The sequence below is a fragment of the Acomys minous genome (genome assembly GCF_964271855.1).
Source record: "Acomys minous genome assembly, chromosome: 12".
Lineage (NCBI taxonomy): Eukaryota > Metazoa > Chordata > Mammalia > Rodentia > Muridae > Acomys > Acomys minous.
In genome coordinates, this window is record NC_140493.1 from 69,964,757 (window position 1) to 69,987,498 (window position 22,742).

Consider the following 22,742-nt stretch of genomic DNA (forward strand, 5'->3'; position numbering starts at 1 on the left):
CTTTAATCCCAGCACTCAGGAGGCACAGGCAGGCGGATCGCTGTGAGTTCAAGGCCAGCCTGGTCTACAGATCCAGTTCAAGGCTGCACAGAGAAACCCTGTCTCAAAAAGACAAACAGAACTCCAATCAAACAAATAAACAAAAACAAATAAACAAAAGCTGTGTGGTGGTGAGTCTTTGCAGTCTCAGCACTGGGAAGGTGGAGACAGGTGGATCCCTGGGCCTCTCTGGCCAGCCAGTCTAGCTGACTTGGCAAGTTCCTGGCCAAAGAGAGACTCCGTCTCAAACAAACAAACAAACAAAAAGAACACCCAAGGTTATCCTTTGACCTCTACATGTGCATGCCTAAAAAGCATGCACAAACGCATATTAGACGGACAGAATGTGTGTATGTTTGTTTGTTTGTTTGTTTTTGGTTTTTCGAGACAGGGGCTCTCTGTGTTAGCCTTGGCTGTCCTGGATTCACTTTGTAGACCAGGCTGGCCTCGAACTCACACCGATCCACTTGCCTCTGCCTTCTGGAGTGCTGGGATTAAAGGAGTGCACCACCACCGCCCGGCTTTCATTACTTAAACCGCCTTTTTTAAATGTGATTTTGGAAGGGGGTTAAGGCAAGATCTTACTATGTAGCCCAGTACAGCCTGAGGTTTGGTAGGTAGCCTAGGCTGGCCTGGAACTCAATATCCTCCTGCTTTGCCTTCCCAAGTTCTGGGACTACAGGTGAGCTGGAGAGATGGGTCATTATGAGCCACTGATGTAGGTGCTGAGACTTGAACTCAGGTCCTCTGCAAGAGCAATACGTGCTCCTAACCTCTGACCCCTGGTTTTTGTTTTTGTTTTTGAGACACAGTCTCTCTACACAGCACTGGAACTCATCCTATACACCAGGCTGACCTTGAACTCACATAGAATTAAAGGCGTGTGCCACCATGCCTGGCTTAGCTTTCTTTCTGGCAGCTTTCTTACCTTCAACAGTGTGGTTTACTCAAGTTTTTTTTTATTCTGAGAGTGCTAGGGTTCTTCGCTGATACTGTTACCATCTCTAATTCCAAAGATCTTCTGCCTGTTACTCCTTGCCTTCTTCTCACAGATTCTGAAGAGAGGTTCTCCACAGAGCAGCCCTTCCCTCAGCTCAGCTTCCTGGGAGAGCTGGTTCAGATAGTTTGGGCAGACATGACGGAGCAGCTGACTTCTTTTCCGGGCCAGCCGTTCCCTTCTCGCTTCTCTGCATAGTACGTACGTCATGGTGGCTCATCAACAGATGCTCCTCTGCGAGTTTGAGGACCCTGCTTTCCGGAGCTACTCAACTTCCCTTTATTCCACGGTCATCTTTCTTTTCTCCCAAGTACTCCTAGTGAGTTCCCAAACAGAATCTTACAAATCTTCTGGGATGTCTGGAAGGATGCACATAGGCAGTGCTGGGCAGGATTTTGCATCCAGGAAAACTTGAAGACCAGATTCCTTGACCTTACTGTACAGCAAATTTAGTTTTCTTGACGGTAACCACAACTGAGAGTCTGGGTCTTTCTAGAGGCCAACACAGGATCACTGCTTCTCCTTCAGCCTCCACAGCCAACATCTTATCTTTCTTAAAGCATGTCTTGAGCAGATAAGCATTCCTTAGACAGCTTTCCCTGTCGAAGAGTTCTACAAGAATAGTCCTACTCACTAAAGCTGTTATCTTTATAGGATAAAAAGTCTGGAATGGCTCAGTTGTTTGAAGTGGTGTGTGTGTGTGTGTGTGTGTGTGTGTGTGTGTGTGTGTGTGTGTGTGTGTAAAATGTTTATTTAAATAGATATATCTAGATTGTTTCACAAAGACGCAATAGCTATTAACTTTCACTAGGAGTGTTTGGGAAGATGTTTTCTCTCTATTGTTGACCATATAGTTTGACTCTAGGAATTTCGTGTTGTGCTCTTTGTCCATTTTTCTTTAGGGGCTTATATGGTGTCCCGCCATTAGGAAAAGGAGCATCCTGCTTGGTGCCAGTCATGGTACTTGTTGACTGTGTGGTATATTAACAACATGTTACTTACCAGTTCAAAGTTTTGTTATGGTTCTTACTTTTTATACCCTTGGCTCCTGACAAAAGCCCGAGTCTCTTTCTAGAGCTATTCTCAGAACCCTCTTCACAAAGTGTATCTAGGAACGCAGGTCATTGGCTGTTAGGGATAACGGAAAGTGCTCACAGGCCCATCTGCGGAGACTGCCTTCTGCTGTCTTGAAATCTCCCCACGGTGCCGCCTACTTGGACTTTCCAAATATTTGTGATGCTATCTTCAGCCTCCAACTCTGACTAGGGCTAAAGAATGGAGAATCAGGTATCAACCTACTTTAGAAGCCCAGACAATCTCCAAGCTTTAGTTACAAAGTCTCCAACCTCCTCCTCCCGCCAGCTGGCCGCAGTCTCCTGGTGAGACACAGACTGCTTTGATACTGTTTTTTGATACTATTACTTATTCTTCCTTGCTCTTTGGTTCTCTAGTCTTTTTCAAGAACCCAGCATTTTTAGCTACTGCTAAAAAAAGATATTATTCATAAATTCAAGTGTCTTCTGGATTCTACATTCTACCTTCTTTCCAAGATCCCCACATAACTGTTTAATGATGGGAAGAAAAACAAGGAACACAAACAAATCTCTTCTCATTTCTCCAAATACTATCCCACCATGTTGACCATGGCATTGGAGCTGCAGCTAAATTAATTGGCCAACAGACACTCGCTGCCTTCTAGGCATCTTACCAGGAAATAAAAATCATGACACCAGAATAACCCAGCAAATTCTGTCAAAGAGGCACTGTTTGGGGCAGTGCTGGAAAGACAGACAGGCATTGCAGATTTTATAGACTAAATTCCTGAGTTAAATGAGCATGGATCTGAGAAACTAAACGTCAATGTGTTAGTTCCTTTTTTGAGAATTACTTCTTCTCTTAGCTGGTTGTGGTGATTCATACCTGTAAAACCAGCACACGGGAGGTGGAGGCGGAGGATTGCAAGTTCAAGGCCTGCTATGGCTGCATAACAAATTGCATGGTCATGTCTGGTGTCATACGTGTTCTTTAAAGTGGCTATAAAGCTGAGCACAGTGGTACACACCTTCGATCCCAGCACTCAAGGAGGCAGAGGGAGGCATATGTCTGAGTCTAAGACCAACCTGGTCTACAGAGTGAGTTTAAAGACATCCGTGGCTACATAGACAAACCAGTCTTGGAAAAATCCATAAACAAACAAACAAATAAATGATTGAATAAATGTGGCTATAGGGCCTAGCAAGATGTTACCAAGGCTGCCAACCTGAGCGCCATGCCTGGGACCCGCACAGTGGGAGGAGGAGATGACTTCTGTAAGCTGATCCCTGACCTCTACATGTTCACCAAGGCATGTACATGCATGCTTATATAATCCATCACAGACACAGAAACTAAAACATGCCTTAAGAAAAAAATAATAGACTCATTTGTTAGGAGTACATCACAAAAGACACTGACTGTATCACACAGCATCTCTTTAATGACTACCTTCAGGAGATCTCTTTGGTTCTATTTGTACCCCCAATCTGTTCTGTACCTACCTCTGTCTCTCCCTCTGTCTGTCTCTATCTCTCTTTTGTGTCTGCAGCTACATATGCATGCACGTGGAGGCCAGAGGACAATGTAGTCTTTTTCAACAGGATCTCTCAGTGGTCTGGAACTCTCTGAGTAGACTAGGCTGACTGGCCAGAGCACCCCATGATCCCACTGTGCTATCTCTGCTTGCCCAGCACTGGGATTTTAAGCACGTGATACCATACTTAGCCTTCCTTGTCTGTATATTTTGTTTTGTTTTGAGACAAGGTTTCTCTGTGTAGCCCTAGCCATCCTGGAACTCACTCTGTAGACCAGGCTGGCCTCGAACTCACAGATTCACCTGCCCCTGCCTCCCAAGTGCTGGGATTAAAGGCGTGCGTGGCCACCGCCACCGCCTGGCTTATGCTTGGCTTTTTACGTGGATTCTGAGGGTTAAACTCAGATTCTTACGCTTATACAGCGAATGCTTTCCCTAACCCTCCTATTTCTCCAGCGCCTTCAATGTTTTCTTAGGAAAAACTTATATTTCTCTTAGGAAAAAAAATGGCCGTGGGTATGCTTTGTTAGCTGTACGTCTCCCCACCCCCTTCCCACTCACTAGCAGAAAGCTTAAGTTCAAACTTGCAGATAACTGCTGCAAATATTTAGGCGACTGTGCCTAAACTATGGTTCCATTCAGCGTCCTCTCCTGCCCGGCCCCTCCGCTCCCGGAGTGTTATCTGCTCTTGTGAATGTCCTTACAGTGCTCACATCGTGCCTTACCCTGCATACAGTCAGGATGGCTAAAGGGGATCCCAGGACATGAAGGGTATGACGTCGGCCTGCGTCTTCTTTGTGTGGACATGCAGAGAGAAGAAGAAGAAAGACCCAGAGGTCCCTGTCAATTCTGCAGCATTTCCCCAGAAGCACTTTGAGAGGTGGATGACGAAGTCTGACAAAGGTGAATGAAGTATAGGTGGCCAGGGAATGAAGGATTATGCACTAGCTCGAGGAAACAAGAAGGAAAAAGATCTAACACCAATCCAGAGACAACCGTTTGGATGTTTCTTGATGTGTTTTGATTCCTGTACTAAGATCAGATCTTTAAAAACGGCGGCATCGGGCTGGAGAGATGGCTCAGTGATTAAGGGCGCCACCTGCTCTTCCAAAGGTCCTGAGTTCAAGGCCCAGCAACCACATGGTGGCTCACAACCATCTGTAATGTGATTTGATGCCCTCTTCTGGCCTGCAGGTGCACATGCAGAAAGAACACTCTATACATAATAATAAATAAAAATAAATATTAAAAAACGGCGGCATCTCTATTGGTGATGTGGGACAAAGAGCGCTCAGGTGACAGCAAGAAGCAGCCGCGCATCACTCAGATCGTGGGACTGAATAAGTACGGGAAACAAGTTCCTGACCATAGTTCTGAAAGTGCGATGGTGTGTGTGGGAAAGGCCTCCATGTGCTCATCTGCTTGAAGGCTCGGTGCATAGGGAGTGGCACGATTGGGAGCTGTGACCTTGTTAGAGTAGGTGTGACCTTCTTGGAGGAAGTGCGTCACTGTGGAGGAGGACTTTGCCGTCTCAGATGCTCAAACCAGGCCTAGTGTGGCACACAGTCTCCTTCTGCTGCCTGCAGATCAAGATGTAGGACTCTCAGCTCCTTCTCCAGCGCCATTTCTGCCTGCACGCTGCCATGTGCCCCACCATGATGACAGTGAACTAGAGAGTTCCTCAAACTGTAAGTCAGCCCCTTTTATAAGAGTTGCCTTAGGGAATGGTGGTGCACGCCTTTAATCCCAGCACTCGGGAGGCAGAGGAAGGTGGGTGGTTGTGAGTTCGAGGCCAGCCTGGTCTACAAAGTGAGTCCAGGACAGCCAAGGCTACACAGAGAGACCCTGTCTCGAAAAACCAAAACCAAAAAAAAAAAAAAAAAAAAAAAAGAGTTGCCTTAGTCATAGTGTTTCTTCACAGCAATAGAGACCCTAAGACATAAAGAAAGTCTGATGGCACTAAACATCCCACAGAAATTTCCAGAAAAATGCAATAGAGGAAGAGAATAAGGAGGCAAGGGGAGGAATAAAAATATCTCTCCTTGTGAAAGCCCTTGAGTAGAGGCATACTCTTTCTTTTCTTTTCTTTTCTTTCTTTCTTTCTTTCTTTCTTTCTTTCTTTTTTCTTTTGATTTTTGAGACAGGGTCTCACCTATGTAGTATGGCTGGCCTGATAATCTCCATGTAGACCAGGCTGGTCCTTAATCCACAGAGCTCTGTCTGCCTCTGCCTCCTGAGTGCTCGTGGTCAAGGCATGTGCCACCACGCCCAGCTTTGACACATCTCTTATTTGAATTCTGTCACTTAAGTTATAAAATTCCATCGAGGCATTAGTGGTTTCCATGAAGTGGCCACTGGTGTCTAGACACCTTGAAGCTGCATAAGTTGTACATATTAACATTTCAAAATGAAAAGATGGAGGCTAGAGATATGGCTCAGAGGTTAAGAGCATGAGTTAGTTATTTTCCTGTTGCTGTGATAAAACACCTTGACAAAGCTACTTATAGGGGGGCTGACTTGGGTTTATGTTCCAGGGATTAGAATCCATAATGGTGGGGACAGCATGGTAGCAGGTGGTAGGCAGGACAGTTGGTAGTTTTGCCGAGAGTTCATGAAACTGAGAGTTTGCACCTCAGCCGCCCATGAATCAGAGAGATTAAACTGGGAGAAAGTGAGGCTTCTCACCTCAAAGCCCACCCTAGACACACTTCCTGCAGCAAGGCAGCACCTCCTAAGCCCCGCCAAACAGCGCCACCGACTGCAATCAAGCATTCAAACGCCCAACTTCAAATCCAAATTTCTTGTTCAAAACAACACAGAACACTTGCTGCTCTTGCAGACGACTTGGGTTCAGTTCCCAGCACCCCATGGCGCCTCACAACTTCCTCTAACTCCAATTGGAGAAATTCCAGCCCCCTTGTCTGGCCTCCCTGGGCACTCACACATGTGGTGCACATACACACATGTAGGCAAAAGAAGTATACATGTAGGATGAAATACATCTTTAAAATAAATAAAGTCAATCCGCATACATAGGGACACTTGATTTTTAACAAAGAAGCCAAATCTATTCAATGGGAAAAGGGTAGCATCTTCAACAAATGGTGCTGGTCTAACTGGATGTCTACATGTAGAAAAATGCAAGTAGACCCATATTTATCATCATGCACAAAACTCAAGTCCAAGAGGATTAAAGACCTCAGCATAAAACCACAGACACTAAATCTGTTAGAAAAGAAAGTAGGGAAGAGCCTGGAAATCATTGGCATAGGAGACAACTTCCCGAACAGAACACCAACAGCCCAGGCTTTAAGGTCAACAGTTATTAAATGGGACCTCATGAGGCTGAGAAGCTTCTGCAATGCAGAAGACACTGTCAACAAAACAAAGCGACAGCTCACAGACTGGGGAAAGATCTTCACCAACCCTACATCTGACAAAGGTCTAATATCCAAAATATATAAAGAACTCAAGAAATTAAACACCACCAAACCCAATAAATCAGTTAAGAAATAGGGCTCAGAATTAAACAGAAAATTTTCAACAGAGGAATATCGAAAGGCTGAGAAACACTTAAAGAAATACTCAACATCCTTAGTCATCAGAAAAATGCAAATCAAAACAACTCTGAGATTCCATCTTACACCCATCAGAATGGCGAAGATCAAAAACTCAAGTGACACCACATGCTGGTGAGGGTGTAGAGAAAGGGGAACACTCCTTCATTGCTGGTGGGAGTGCAAACTTGAACAACCACTTTGAAAATCAACCTGGTGCTTTCTCAAGACCCAGCTATTCCACTCCTTGGAATATACCCAGAAGATGCTCCACCACACAGCAAAGACATATGATCAACCATGTTCATAGCAGCCTTATTTGTAAAAACCAGGACCTGGAAACAACCTAACTGTCCTTCAGCCGAAAAATGGATAAAGAAACAGTGGTACATTTACACTATGGAATACTACTCAGCTATTAAAAACAAGAAAATCCTGAAATTTGTGGGCAATGGATGGAACTAGAAAATATCATACTGAGTGAGTTAACCCAGACCCAGAAAGATTCACATGGTGTATACTCACTTATAATCAAACACTAGCCCAAAAGGGATGTTCCATGAAGGTCCTCACTTACCAGGAGACTGGGATAGATGTGAAGACCTTCTACTGGGACTCTAGGTGAGAGAAGCATGGGAGAATGGGGAAACAAAAGGATCCAGAGGGCCCTAGAAACCTACAAGAAGAACATCATGACGGGTGGATCTGGACGCAGGGGGATCTGCTCAAACTACTGCACCAACCAAGGATAATACATGCAGTAAACATTGAACCCCTACTCAGACCTAGCCAACGGATAGGACATTCTCCACAGTTTTGTGGAGAGCTGACTCTGACATGAACTCTGGTGCCCCATATTTGACCACTTCCCCATGGTGGGGAGGCCTGGTGGCACTCAGAGAAAGAATAGGAAGGCTACCAAGATGAGACTTGATAGGCTGTGACCATATGCTGGGGGAGGAGGTCCCCTCCTGTCACAGCCCTAGGGGAGGGGAATAGGGTGAAAGAGGGAGGGAGGGAGAAATGGGAGGATACAAGTAAGGGGGATAACAATTGAGATGTAACCCAAATAAATTAATAAAATAATAAATAAGAAAGAAAGTAAATAGGAAGGCATTTTGTGTTCTTACACCACAGTTTGCTTTTTGTATAAGAAAGCACCTGAAACAGGCTTTGGCATTTTATTTTCAATTTGTAAGGTGTGAGTGAGGTCAACACCAACTTTGTATGTCTAAGGTTTGTAAAGAGAACAAAATAAATCTAATCAGGGTCCTGACGCTCTTTCCTGTGGCTCAGGGGATGTGCCGAGAGGCTGGACCTACTGACGCTGCAGTGGGCTTTGAGTTGTCTTGGGATTTTTATGCAGTAACATGGCATTCTGTGGCAACTCTTAGTTTGAAAAGGGGGGGATGGTCTCCGCCCAGTCTGTGCAAGGTCCTCGGTTGGTGTTTCAGTCTCAACAGGCCCCGCTGGGCCTGGTCAGTTGCCTCTATTGGTCTTGCGAGGCCCCTGCCACCTCCAGGTCCTTTTCTTCTCACCCACACTTTTCCACAAGGCTCCCTATGTGTCACCCAATGTTGGGCTGTGAGTCTCAGCATCTGCTTTGAGGTGCTGTTGTGTGGAGCCTCAAGATGTAGCTGATGGGCAGCTCAGGCTCTATGTAGCCCCCTCAGTAAGGGGAACAGGGGCTCTCTCTGACTTGGACTCTCTTGCCAGCTTTTCGATTACTTCCCCCGGGCAGGAGCGCCTTGCCAGGCCACAGGGGAAGAGGGCGTGCTCAGTCCTGATAGGACTTGATGAGCTGGGGTTGATGGGAAAGGGGGCTCCCTTTTCTGAGAAATAGGGGAGGGGGAGGGGGGAAGCAGGAGAGAGTGTGGAACTGGGAGGTGAAGAGAGATGGGGCTATGACCAAAATATAATGTGAATAAACAAACAAACAAACAAATACATAAATAAGGAAAAAGGGGGGAGGGGGGTCAGTGGATACAAGAATAGGATTTATTTTAGTTATATTCAGTACATTTCAAATGGCTTATTTATTTTCAAACTAAACCTCCTCCTCATCAGCAAAGCCAACAACTGTTGGTTCCACAAAAGTAGAAGCTTGTGACCTAAAACATAACTGGCAATGCTCTGCTGCTTCTTTCATGTTTACGGTGAAGTTAAACAGTATTACATTAAAAATCGCCTATGGAGCATGGGGATACAAGTAAACAAACACAAGGCTTATTAAACATATCAACTATTGCAATATTACATTAAAAATCACTTGTGGAGCAAGGGGATACAAGTCAACAAACATGAGGCTTATTAAATATATTTAAGTTAAATCTGTATCAACTATTGCAAGTCCGTTGGATACCTCAACTCACAACTCTCCTCCTGAACCTCATTCTTAGAAACACTTCTGAATATATAAATTGTCTATTAGATCTAGCATGAGGGTCTGGCTACGCGCACTGGCTGCTCAAGTTTAGATCACAGTTTAGATCCCAGCATCCAAACAGAGTCACAAATGCCCATCACTCCAGCCCCAAGGGCTCGAAACCCTCTCTGGCCTCAGTTGTATGCACGAGAGAGATTTAGAGCAAGTTAAAAATGCTAAAAAAGCAATGCCACTCAAGGTGTGGCAAGGGTGGGCCCATTCGATAATAAGAGGAGTACAAACAAAAGTTCTCTAAGATTTGAGTGACTGATAAGTCAGATCTGAATCTGATGGTTTAAAAATGAGGATTGTACTCTCTGCATTTCTATTCCTCTTAGTAATCAATTTCATCATCAATTGGTGGGTAGTGGGCCGGTCCCTCACAACGAATTGTGTGAGAAGTCGACTCTCAGTGTCTTACCTACCTTCCCAGTGTCACAATGTAGGAAGAGTTCAACAAATATCTGTCTCCTCATATCGGCTTTTATTATCTCCCGGAATTCTTCTGCGCGGTGGCAAAGGTGTTTAAGGAGTTCCTCAAAAACATCGCTTTTCAAGTCTGCAATATGTGAAGAAATGTACTGCAGAAAAAAGCAGGATAAAGATGGCTTAAAACTGTGCTCTGTGTTTGGATTTTCCCAATGGCTTTCAGTCCATGTATGTAAAAAGACATCAGCTGTAAAATATTTCCACATTTTTTGGTTATCATGCCAAGTATTTTCATGTGAGTGACACTCCGTGGGCTGGTCTTGGTTTCTTTTCTATTGCTGTGAAGAGACACCAGGAAACTAAACTGAAAGGGAGAGCAGAGACAGCCTTGATGTGCGTCTATCTCCTCTTCAGCTCCATCAACATGGCTTCTAGCTCTTGTAACTAATATGTAATTAGCATGCATGTGAAAAGTTCCAATTTAGTAATTTGCTACTGAAAATTAGACACTTGTTTAAAATGGAATGTGTTTTTACATATTCATTAGCCACCATTTAAACTTTTTCCTTCAATTTTATTTTTATTTTGTGTATGTGAATGTTTTGCCTGCATGTGTGTCTGTGACCACATGGATGCCTAGTGCCCTTGGAGGTCAGAAGAGGGCATCAGATCTCCTGGAACTGGGGTTACAGACAGTTGTGAGCCACCATGTGGAGGTTTGGGATCAAACATGGGTCTTCTGCAAGGTCAGAAAGAGCCCTTAACCACTGAGCCATATCTCTAACCCAACATGAGCACACATTTAAAGGTGACCGTCCCTCGTTAATATCATGTAGGTACATTTAGAGTGTAGCAGGTAGCAGACACGTTTGGGGCTGGAGAGATGGCTCAGCATTTAACTGCTATTTGCTTAAACATGAGGAGCAGAGTTCAAATCCCAGCATCCAGTCAGGTAGATCACAAATACCTCAACACCAGTTCCAAGGGATCTGACGTCTGAGGGAACCCACGCACGTGTGTATGTAGTTGCACAGATAGAGACACCAGTAGATATACAATACACTTCTTAAAAAAGATATATTTGTAGCTATGTGAATATATTATAAATTATTACTCCGCTTTGGAAAAAAAAAAGAGGTTGCTTGTTTGTTTTGGAGGCAGGGTCTCACCTCCAGCCTGGCCTCGGACCGCAATGTAGACAAGAGCTGCCTTAAACTTCTGAACCTCCTGCCTCCGGTTCTTGACTGCTGAGATTGGAGTTATGTCCGACCGGGCTCACGCCAGGCTGGGGCGTGGTAGGCAACTGTTCTATCAATTGAGCTACATCCCTAAGCCCTCAGTTGTCATTTTCCTTGATGGATCAATGAGCACAGTTAAGTTCTTATCTAACACCCAGAGAAACAGATAGTACAAGGGTTAACTGTGTATATGGGTCCAAAGCCTCGTTTCCATGATCTTTCACTGGCGAAATGGGTATCGCAGTAGTGGCCAAGTCAGGGGGACATGGTGAGGCCACAGGGACGTAAACGCAGTGGGCACAGAATCTGGGCACTCCGTGTAACAACTTTATGGTCACTTTTCTTATCGAATCGGACCGTCCTCTTAGGAGAGCTGGATGAGGTCGGTGATTTCCAAAGTGCGGTCCCTACACCAGCAGCATTGCCTGAGAACGTGATGGCAGTATTTTGGAGCTCTGCCCCTGGCTTACTGCATCGGAAGCCCCGGGGTTGACATCAGTCTGTGTTTTAACAAGCCCTATAGGTTTGCTGAAGTTTGAGAGCCGCCGAGCTGGGTGGTGGAGGGTGACTGGTGCTAATTAGTTCAGTATCCTCAGATCTCATTCTTTAGCGTGAATGACTTTTTGCTTGATAAGTAGGCATTTTCTAAATTACTTATATTGTCAAATTATTACATAATTAACATTTTTAGACTGTGGGTCAATCCTTTAGTGTTAAAAATATTGGCTCATGATAAAAAGGTCATCCTATGTTCTATTTAGCTTTGGGGAATTAATGCTAAAGCCATTTGAATCTTTTTGGGTATGGGGTTTCTATTGAATCAAGGATTAGTTAAAACTGTCCTCTGAACGTTCAGCACTCTGGACTTACAATCTGTGGGTTTTCTGAGTGAGCACACTCTAACTGATACGTGTCCTTGTATCACATAAGGATTACCAACCAGTCACCCACTTAATTACAAATTCAATTCTAAATACAGCAATTACAGAAAATTGGCCAGGGCTTGTAAGAACAAAAGGAAAGTGAAAATACATGGGAGCCATTGTGTCATTATACCCTTGCAAAGAACGAATCAAAATAAGTCTTTAGGTTATTTTAAGACTTAATGATCTTCACTGTATTTATTTCATTTATTTTTTGTGTTTTGAGTCAGAGTTTCTCTGTGTATCCCTGGTCCTGGACTCAATTTGTGAACCAGGGTGGCCTCTGCTTCCAGAGTGCTGGGATGGAAGGCATGTGCCGACATCACCCAGCCTAGCTGAGGTGTTAACTTCCAAATTGGATCTGTAAGTCTTGGTAGTTGACAAGGAGTCTGCAAACAAGGAACACTGAGTACACAAGTAGAGATGTATTGGTGACCCAGTGCTGAGGAAGTGCTATGTTTGCATAGACGTTGGGCAGAAAACTAGCTTTCCCGTCTTAGAGCGAGAATTTAAGCAAGAAGCAGTGTTGAGGGGTGGGGATACAGCTTGGTGGTAGAACTTTCATTCAGCTTGTACAAGGATATGGGTTTGATCCCAAAGGCCAAGCACACAAAAGCAATTGTTGTCAATTGCACACTTAGCTGTGCAGTAGTGCTCTTGAATTCTTCTGACTTTTCAAAACTCTATCTAGCAAATGAATTAAACAAAGGCCTCATTTAATGCCCAGTATTAATAAAAAGTAGGACTAAAACATACACTTTGCCCTTATTAGTGAGCTGTGACAGGCAATGTCATGGACTATGCTGTTTTTTCCCCAGATCCCTATTGGCTGAATCCTTAGTATCTCAGAATATGACTGTATTCAGAGATAGGCTTTTAAGACCGTGATCAAATTAGAAGAGGGTCTTTAGCTGTGGGCCCTAATCAAGCAGGACTTGTATGAAAAAGAAATCTGGACAGACAGAGCTGGAAGGATATGTGAGGAAACAAAGGGAAAAATGGTCATTTTCAAAGTAAGGAGACTGAGCATCACAGGAGATGGGAGATAACCAGTCACCCATAAATCACGGAGGCCAATCATTAGCATAAACCAACCTGGCTGACATTCGGCTCAGAGTTCTAGCCCACAAAATCATAGGAAATACACTTTTTGTTTATTTAATCCACTCGATCTGTGGCGCTTCGCATGGCAACACAAGCAGAGTAATACAGGCGACAGGGAATCAGTTGGTCAGTTCCCATTGTGCGTATCTTACAGAAGAAGATACACATTAAGCCCAATGTTAACACTACATTTTCTTCCGGTTTCCTAAGTGGATGGTAATAAAATGGCCTTAGGGCAAACCTCTTAAAAAGCAAGTGATGTAAGCCAGGCACAGTGGCATGTGCCTAGAGAGCCACTAATGTAGGAGGCCGAAGTTGAGAGGACCAAGTTCAAGGCTAGTGTGGGCTCATCTCAAACAAAAACAAAAACAAACAAACAAACAAACAAAAATCCCAAACCAAAAACGAAACAGCAATTGCTCAAGACACTATTTCTGGACCACACAGGGTGGCCCGTGATCTGCTGATTGGAACATTAAATATTGTCGTGTATGAGTTTTGTTGGGATAGGGTCTCGCTATGTGGTCTGGGTTGGCTTAGCTTAGGAAGCATTTTCTTGGGTTTTACCCAGGTAAATGTTTCCTATAATTAACGTGTCTGATTGTGTACTGTTTGCATTTAGGAAGAGATGTTCAGACATGTTAGGAAAACTAATGTTAACAGGCCAGCCCAGCAAAGAAGACACCGTTTAATACACACAGTTAAAGGAGACGATGGTGTAAGGCTGACGAATGCCTCGTGGACCCATTAGCACTCTACAGGACATCTTTGTTGATGGGGCCCAACCTGCCACTCCCCTCTCGCCCTTCATCTTTGGGTCTTATCCTTATATAGCTATAAAATAAATATTTCATACCATATAGGAAAAAAGTATTTTTCAGGCTTTGATACCTTTGTGACTTTTCTGTAACTGCATTCCACACAATAACAGCACATAGAATAATGCCTAAAACGTGGCAAGAACATAGAATAATGCCTAAAATGTGGCAAGAAATGATCAAATTACTTGGCTATCCCGTTCTATAATTTCTCATCTGAGTACTCATTTCCTGGTAAACCATAAAGTTGGTTATAAGGGTCTGGGGGTGCGGTTCAGTTCCTAACGTGCTTGCTGTGGCAGCGTGCACCTGTAACCTTAGCGCTGGGGACGCTGAGGCGGGCTGTGGAGCTGGATGGTCACATTAGAGGGCTCCAGGCTCAGTCACAGACCCTGTCTCACAGAGCCCAGGGAAGACATTCAGGGTTGACCTCTGACCTCCACACATGTGCTGTGGCACAAAGCCAGATAAATGTAGTAACAAGCTTTAAAGACAACAACAACAACAAGCCGGGTGGTAGTGGCGCACTCCTTTAATCCCAGCACTTGGGAGGCGGAGGCAGAGGCAGGAGAACTCTGTGAGTTCAAGGCCAGCCTGGTCTACAAAGTGAACCCAGGGAAGCCAAGGCTACACAGAGAAACCCTGTCTTGAAAAAACAAAAAACAAAAGACTAATGACAACAACGCTAGCAAGGATGTGGAGCAGGGGGAGTCTTCTTGGTGGTGATGGGAATGGACAATGGGAAACAGTCTGGAAGTTTCTGGAAACACTGACCATGTCATCCAGAAATCCCTCCCTAGACAAACACTCGAGAGAAACAGAAAACATCTGTCGGTGTAAAAGTGCATACACAAATGTTAATGGCAGAACTTATCCACAGTGGTTAAAGAGTGAGAAAAACCCGAAAGTCCATCCGCTTCTGAGCGGATAAATAAAAGCCGCACTCCCTTACACAGGAATGTCACCGGCAATGTTTTATTTGGCAATAAAAAAAGAAGCCACAGGCTGAAAATGGATGAACCTAGAGAGCATCATCTGTGCAAGAAGTTAAAAAAAATCACATCGGGTGATTCCATTTATAGAAAATGTCCCAAACAGGCAAAGCTGCTGAGGCAGGAGTGCGTCAGTGGCCGCCAGTGCCCTGTGTGGGGGCTGGGGGACGATGAGTGACTCTTGCCAGGTGTGGGGCTTCTTTTTCTAGTGAAGGAACTATTCTAAAGTGGGTTTTGAAAATGGTTACTCTACTTTGAAGACAGTAGAATACATTCTGTTGTATACCTTTAAATGGGCATAAGGTATTGGTTGTATATTGGGCTGGATAACGGCCTGGAAAAATCCTCAGGACCCCGGATCTGTAAAAGGTACCGTACACAGAAAAGGAGGTATATATATGGGTTGTATATGTGACAAAACTAAGGTTTGGGAGTGGGGAAACTGAGCTGAATTGTCCAGGTGAGCCCTGAATGCAGTCACATGTGACTGTATGAGAGGGTGTTTCCTCAGTAAGGGAGGAGAGGCAACATGGCTACAGAGGCGGAGGTCGGCGCTAAGACCCACTAGCTACCGGAAGCTGGAGGCAACCCTACAGAAGGACTTGCAGCCTTGCCACCACCTGATTGTGACTAGCGATGCTGATCTCGAACTTCCAGTCTCCGGGTCTATGAGAGAATAAACTTTTGTTGTTTTTCAGAAACTAACTTTGTAGTAATTTGTTGTAGGAACAATAAAAAATAATGTGTGAATTAAAGCCTAATAAAGCTCTTACCAATGAAGATTTAATAGCTCCATAATTATTGTGCATTTTTGTTCATTTATCTTTACATTTCTAATATATTTCTTATTATATATTCCTAATATTTAAGAGAGCCCTATCATCTTTATAAATTTAAATTTTTATAAGTGTAATAGTTTACCATTTAGAAGTATGAAAAATATTTTAGACCTGATTGAATTACTTTTAATGTTGAAAACTGCTCAATTTTGTTTACTTATTTCATTTATCTGCTATTCCTTTGTCAATTCTCTTAATATGTTTTGTCATTCTATACTAGGCAATTTGTTTATAAAACAGATATGCCACCCCCCCCCCCCGCCATCCATTATGAAAAGCTACAAACCCTGAGATGGATGACTGATTGGCTGATTTAAAAACATTCTGGGAATTGGAAAGGAGGGTTATCAAAAGGGCAGAGTAAGTGTCAGATGCATTTTATTTTAGAAGTGCAAAAATTGGGAAAACTAATTGTTTGGGCTCTTTTTGGGGTTCCTGATTTTTTTTACATTAAAACTTTTAAAATGTATTCACTTTACATCCCAACTGTAGCCCCTCCCTCGTCTCCACCCAGCCCCATCCTCCCTCTTCCCTCCTCCCCCTTCCCCTAGTCCTCAGAAAGGGGGAGTCCTCCTCTCCTACCATCTGACCCCAGCCTATCAAGTCTCATCAGGACTGCTGGCACCCTCTTCCTCTGTGGGCTGGCATGGCTGCCCCGCCAGGAGGAAGTGACCAATGAGTGAGCAACAGGGTCCATGTCCAAGGCAGTCCCTACTCACCATAGTATGGGGCTCACATAGAGACTGTGCTGCCTATTGACCACATCTGAGCAGGGGGTCTAGGTCCTCTCCGTGCATGGTCCTTGGTTGGTGCATCAGTCTCTGTATCCCCCTGGGTCCAGATTTGTTGGCTCTGTTGTTTTCCTTGTGGAGCTCCTGTCCCCTTCAGGTCCTTCAGTGCTCCAGCTCTTCCCTAAGTCACCCTGTGCTCTGCCCCAAAGTTTGGCTGTGAGTCTCAGCATCTGCTTTGATCCCCAGCTGAGTGGAGTCTTTCAGAGAACTCTATGGTAGCCTCTTGTCCTGTTCCTTCTCTTCAGAACTTCTGGTGTCTGTTCTAGTTGCCCTTCTGAATGAGCATTTGTTGGGGACAATAGGCCATATGGCCAATGTTCAGCCATCTTGTCAGAGCCTGCACCTTTAAGTCTCTGTGTTTCCCAGAGCTTGCCTTCCACCAGAAACTAGCTGACCCTGTTGTGGGTTGGCATCAGACTAAAGAGAGATAGAGATGGAGCAGCCCTGTTATGGTTTAGCAGTTAGACTAGACAAAAATGGAGCCAGATACTCTGTGTGGCAGGACATTATGACCCTGCCTGGAATTCCCTGTGCTTTGAGAAAAGCCCGCAACTGGGTTGCTATAGCAACATGCTTCCCTGCCTTCTGACTTATAAAAGCTGCTGCCTGCCTAATGAAGTTTGAGAGTTTGATCAATCAGACTTGCTCTCCTTCTTTGTGTCTTGCATTCCAACAGGTGAACTTCCTCCCGAGTTTTAGTTGAACCCCGCAGGCCAGGGCAAGCATTAAGCATCCTCCCTAGGGTCCTCCTTGGTATTTAGCTTCTTTAGGTCTGTGGGTTGCAACCTACCGACATTTGATCTTCTGCAGAGAAGCTAAAACCATATGGAAAAAAGATAGCATCTTCAACAAATGATGGGGCTCTAACTAGATGCTTACATGTAGAAAAGTACAAACAGATCCACATTTATCACCCTACACAAAACTAAGGTCCAAGTGGATTGAAGACCTCAACATAAAACCAGACACACTAAATCTGTTAGAAGAAAAAGTGGGGAAGAACCTCAAACTCATTGGCACAGAAGACAACTTCCTGAACAGAACACCAACAGCTCAGGCTCTAAGGTCAACAATTAATAAATGGGACCTCATGAAACTGAAAAGTTTCTGTAAGGCAGAAGACACTGTCAACAGAACAAAATGGTAGCACACACTGGGAAAAGATCTTCACCAACCTCACATCCAACAGAGGGCAAATATCCAAAATATATAAAGAACTCAAGAAATTAATCACCAACAAACCAAGTCATCCAATTTTAAAATGGGGTGCAGAGCTAAACAGAATTCTCGACACAGGAATATCGAATGGCTGAGAAGCACCCAAAGAAATGCTCAGCGTTCTTAGTCATCAGGGAAATGCAAATGAAAATGACTCTGAGATTCCATCTTACACCCATCAGAATGGCTAAGATCAAAAACTCAAGTGACAGCACATGCTGGCAAGGATGTGGAGAAAGGGGAACACTCCTCCATTGCTGGTGGGAGTGCAAACTCGTACGATCACTTTGGACATCAATCTGGTGCTTTCTCAGAAAATTGGGAATAATTCTATCTTAAGATCCAACAGTATCACTCCGGGGCATATACCCAAAAGATGTTCCACTATACAACAAGGACATTTGCTCAATCATGTTCATAGCAGCTTTATTCATAATTGCCAGAATCTGGGAACAACCTAGATATTCCTCAACTAAAGAATGGATAAAGAAACTGTGAAACATTTACACACTAGAGTGCTACTCAGCTATTAAAGACAAAGAAAATTTGAAATTTGCAGGCAAGTGGATGGAACTAGAAAAGACTATCCTGAGTGAGGTAACCCAGGCCCAGAAAAATACACATGGTATGTACTCACTTATAAGTGGATATTAGCCACATAATACAGAATAACCACAGTACAATTCACAGATTAAAAAAAAAAAAGACATGGTCTGCCTCTGTAGCGCATACCACCCTCTAATTCACAATTCTTCTGCCTTGGCCTCTCAAATACAAAGATTACAGGCTTGTATTACCATGCCCTGCTGAGAAGCTACATTAAGAGGACATCTTTAAGAAATTCTCCCCCCCCCCCTCTCTCAAATAACTAGGAGTCATTTTTATATCATTATGATAATAGTGTTTAAAAAAAAGAATGTGAGGGGTTGGAGGAAAGGTCACTTGCTCTCTTGCAGAAGACTAGGCTGCAGTTCTTAGCACCCATATGGCAGCTCACAATCTTCTGAAATTCTAGTTTCAGAGGATCTGCTCCCCTCTTCTGGCCTCTAGGGCATCAGGAGTGATGACTGAGCTGATCTTGAGAGAGCTGTGTAAGCATAGGAAGCACATTTAAGTGTCCTACTTATTTGTTTGCACAAAAATTAATAAAAATGTTTCTAAATTAGAGAATATCTTTAATTTTTTTAATCGAGGAAATTTGAGCTGGGTGTGGTGGATCACGCCTTTAGTTCCAGTCCTTGGGAGACAGATCTCTGAGTTCCAGGATAGCCCAGCCTACAGAGTGAGTTCCAGGATAGCCCAGCCTGCAGAGTGAGTTCCAGGATGGCTAGGGCTACAGAGAAACCCCATCTCAAAAACAAAACAACTCCTCCCAAATAATAACAACAGATACAAATTGAGGAAATTTGAGAAACACTCGTAACTGGTGATCATATGCGATCATGACATTGACACATAATGAGCATTTATAATTCTAACTTAAACTAAACATTAAAGTTAGGGCACACATGGAGGCTGGGGTACATTCTGCTGAAAGTTACTCTGCATTGTATGGAACGCTTGTTTCAGGCTGGGGCTTGTCCTGAGCAGTTTCCTCCATCTTCGGTGCAAGTGCTGAGCTAGGATGACTCACACCTTGTTTGTGCAAGTGAGCAACCGCAGCACAAACCATGAGGCACCGACTGCTAAGCAACCTCTTTGTACAATAAAGCACACGCAGCTACCAACTTCAGATTAAACCAGCAACACCTGGACACATGGGAACCCCCAACACCATAGCAGAAACCCCCGAAGAATGCTGCAACTGCCTCACTTGGTACTATAAAAGTCAGTTTTCACGTCCAGGGAGACGGCCACAGCAATGTTCCCATAATCTGGGCTCCTGAGACAAGCAGACCACTCCAAACTGACGTTGACCTGCCCTCCCTTCCCCCATCCCAGCAGCCTTGACACCCGCACCAGAGGCAGCTCGGCACCGCAGTTCTGAAGCTTGTCTGGCCCTTCCAGGGCCACTTTCCCCAAACCCTGCGGACTCTTTAACCATTGGAAGCAGTCCTGTAGCTCGCTCACTCATATTCTCTCTCTCTCTCTCTCTCTCTCTCTCTCTCTCTCTCTCTCTCTCTGTCTCATATGAAGTACACAATACTTTAATACTATGAATACTGATTAATTACTATTAATAATAGCTATTAAGATGGGAATAAAAGAGCCTGCTGTTGCTAATGGCTCTGTCTACCGAGGGAAAACGGTAGTACTTCGTGAGTTCAAGTCAATGAACCAACGCGTCTTGTGAATTCATGAACTCACACATGAGGTGTGGAAAGACACAAATGTCCCCATGTTGCTGACACAGCTTTCTCACACTAGAGAAAAATATGATCAAATATGTCTCTCAATAAAGTATTTTAACATAAATATATTTAATCTCTATTTTTAAAAAAAAAATGTGAGGAGCATGGGCCAGAGCTTGAGGAGCGATTGCCTGCATGTGCGAGGTGGACATGAAGTGCTCAGAGCTCTTGTCCACTGCTGATGGGAGAATAAGGCAAAGCTCTCGGCAGCACAGCTTGACAGCAGGCACCCAAAGCTTCCAGCTGTTTACTCTTTGGCCTAGCCGTTTCCACTTCCGGGAATCCATTCTGAAAAACTGCTGGAGCTCCGTCAGGGTAGCAGAACAATTAGACTAGACCAGGCATTTTGAAAGCTGGAATTATTTCCTCACAGTTTTAGAGGCTGCACTGTCCAAACCTGAAGGTTAAGAAGAGTCCTTGTCTGATAAAGTCTCTTTCCTTGGGCTGCAGATGGCTGCCTTCTTGTTATGTCCTCACATTGGCCTTCCATGTTGTGCATGTCAATACCCAACATGTGTGTGTCCCCCAACACACACACACACACACACACACACACACACACACACACACACACACACACACATTTTTTTGTAAGTCACTAGCCCTATACCACCCCTAGTTCTGAGGTTTCTTTTTTTCCAAGTAAGGTCTCTCTTTGTAGCCCTGGCTGTCCTGGACCTGCTTTGTAGACCAGGCTAGTCTTGAACTCACAGTGATCCACCTGCCTCTGCCTCCCGAGTGCTGGGATTACTGGCATGAACCACCATGCCTGGCTATGATTATTTTTTAATACAATCACTTTAGGCCCTAACGTTTAGGGGTTAGGGATTAACACATCAATTCAGAAGATGGGACACAATTTTAAACTGTAAACAGAGAGATTTAGATGCAGACACTGGTCTTATTTTTATTAGGAGTGATGAGAAAATAACTGTCCAGCAATAAAGATACGATTAAGTAATAATACAATCGCATAACAAAACATTACACTGCCATTAAAATACTTTAGGGACCACGATGGCATAGGAGCGTGTCTCCCTGTATCTCTAACTTAAGTACAGCTAAAACCCCCATATATCTGACTTAAATCAAGCTTTATGACTATGAAAGCTGAGAAGACAGTAGCAGGCTGCCTGGGGACCTCAGGACCTAAGGGCCTACACAGTGGGGAGAGCTTTGAGATTGTTTTTGCCTCATAAATGCCATTCAGAAGTGCAACAAGGGCAGATAAAAGCAATAATAAACCAAGAAAAGCTTGCCTTAGCCAAAGGAGTAAAAATGTGAGCCATTATTACAATCTGAGGGGAAAATATCACAAAGCTAACAGTGGATATAAGTTGGAAATATAATTACAGGCTTAACATTTTTTACTTATTTATAATTTTCTATAATGAGCCCATATTTCTTATTGAGATATAATTCACATATAGTTATAATTCATAATACTTTTATAATTAAAAAAACATGAGCCTCTTCTACATTGCTTATTTGTAGAGAAACTACTAAAACAGATACGTAAGTAGCATTGAGAGTCAGTTTTTGCAAAGAAATCCAAGTTATGCTGTAACTACATTAAAGAAAAAAAAAGCTTTCCCTTTCCTGAACTTTTCTCTTCCCCTGAAACGCACAAGCATGTGGAGGGTGGAGACTCAGTCCCAGAAGTAGGTTCTTTCCTGCTTTCTTCTGGGCTCCTGGGATCAACCCCAGGGCAGCAGGCTTGCCTCTGCCTGACATGCTGAGCCATCTGGCAGGGCTCCTCCGAACTCTTATAATACCCATTTGTTCTCTGTGTTTCCGACTAGTGTATCTCGTTTGTATCTGATCTAGACAGGAACCGTTCCAGAAAGGATGTAAGAAATCCTTCCCACAGAACGCCTGCCTAGCGCACGGTTGTCACCTTCAGTGGAGTAAGAGTGTCTGCGAGGAAAACGGGAAAGATGAGCTAACTCTTGGACTCATTACAGAAAACCCGGAGGAAAAGAGGAAACCAAACTCGTGGAAGGAGGCTGTAAGCAGACAGGGCTCTGTTCTAACGAAACGGCTTCGTTCACGTATCCTACTACATATTTGTATGTAGTCATACATACACAGAACCGTACTTTGTCAGGTCTAATAATACCGTGTAGACTTTGTGTCACAGATCTCCCTATATGTGCACAATCAGATCTCGCTGAACATAAAATGCTGGTTTTCCTTGATCTTATCAGAAGGTGTCCGTAGACATTTTTCATATTTTTATATCATGAATTGAATGAAAATAAAGGAGCTATTTGAAAATTGTAACCCAATTTCAGAGGGGTTAAATATTTTGAAGTATGCATCTTAGGAGTGATAAGTTTTTATTCTTTCCTTTGACTAATAGTCAGATGCTGTGTTTGAGAGAGAGAGAGAGAGAGAGAGAGAGAGAGAGAGAGAGAGAGATCCAGAAATCATCAAAACTGGCAGAATAATT

The 22,742-nt window shown here is 43.8% G+C and overlaps 1 protein-coding gene across 2 annotated transcripts in view; it reads right to left on the reverse strand.

Moving 5' to 3' along the window:
- EFCAB5 (EF-hand calcium binding domain 5) overlaps positions 1 to 22,742 on the reverse strand; it is a 111,159-nt gene that overhangs the window by 52,283 nt on the left and 36,134 nt on the right. Inside the window, exon 8 of one of the 2 annotated variants that reach the window (XM_084802739.1) lies at positions 10,013 to 10,168. The exons of the other annotated variant lie outside the window; for it this stretch is intronic. Coding sequence (XP_084658865.1) covers positions 10,013 to 10,168 — 156 coding nt within the window. The remainder of the gene's footprint in view (positions 1 to 10,012; positions 10,169 to 22,742) is intronic. 2 annotated transcript variants of the gene reach the window in all.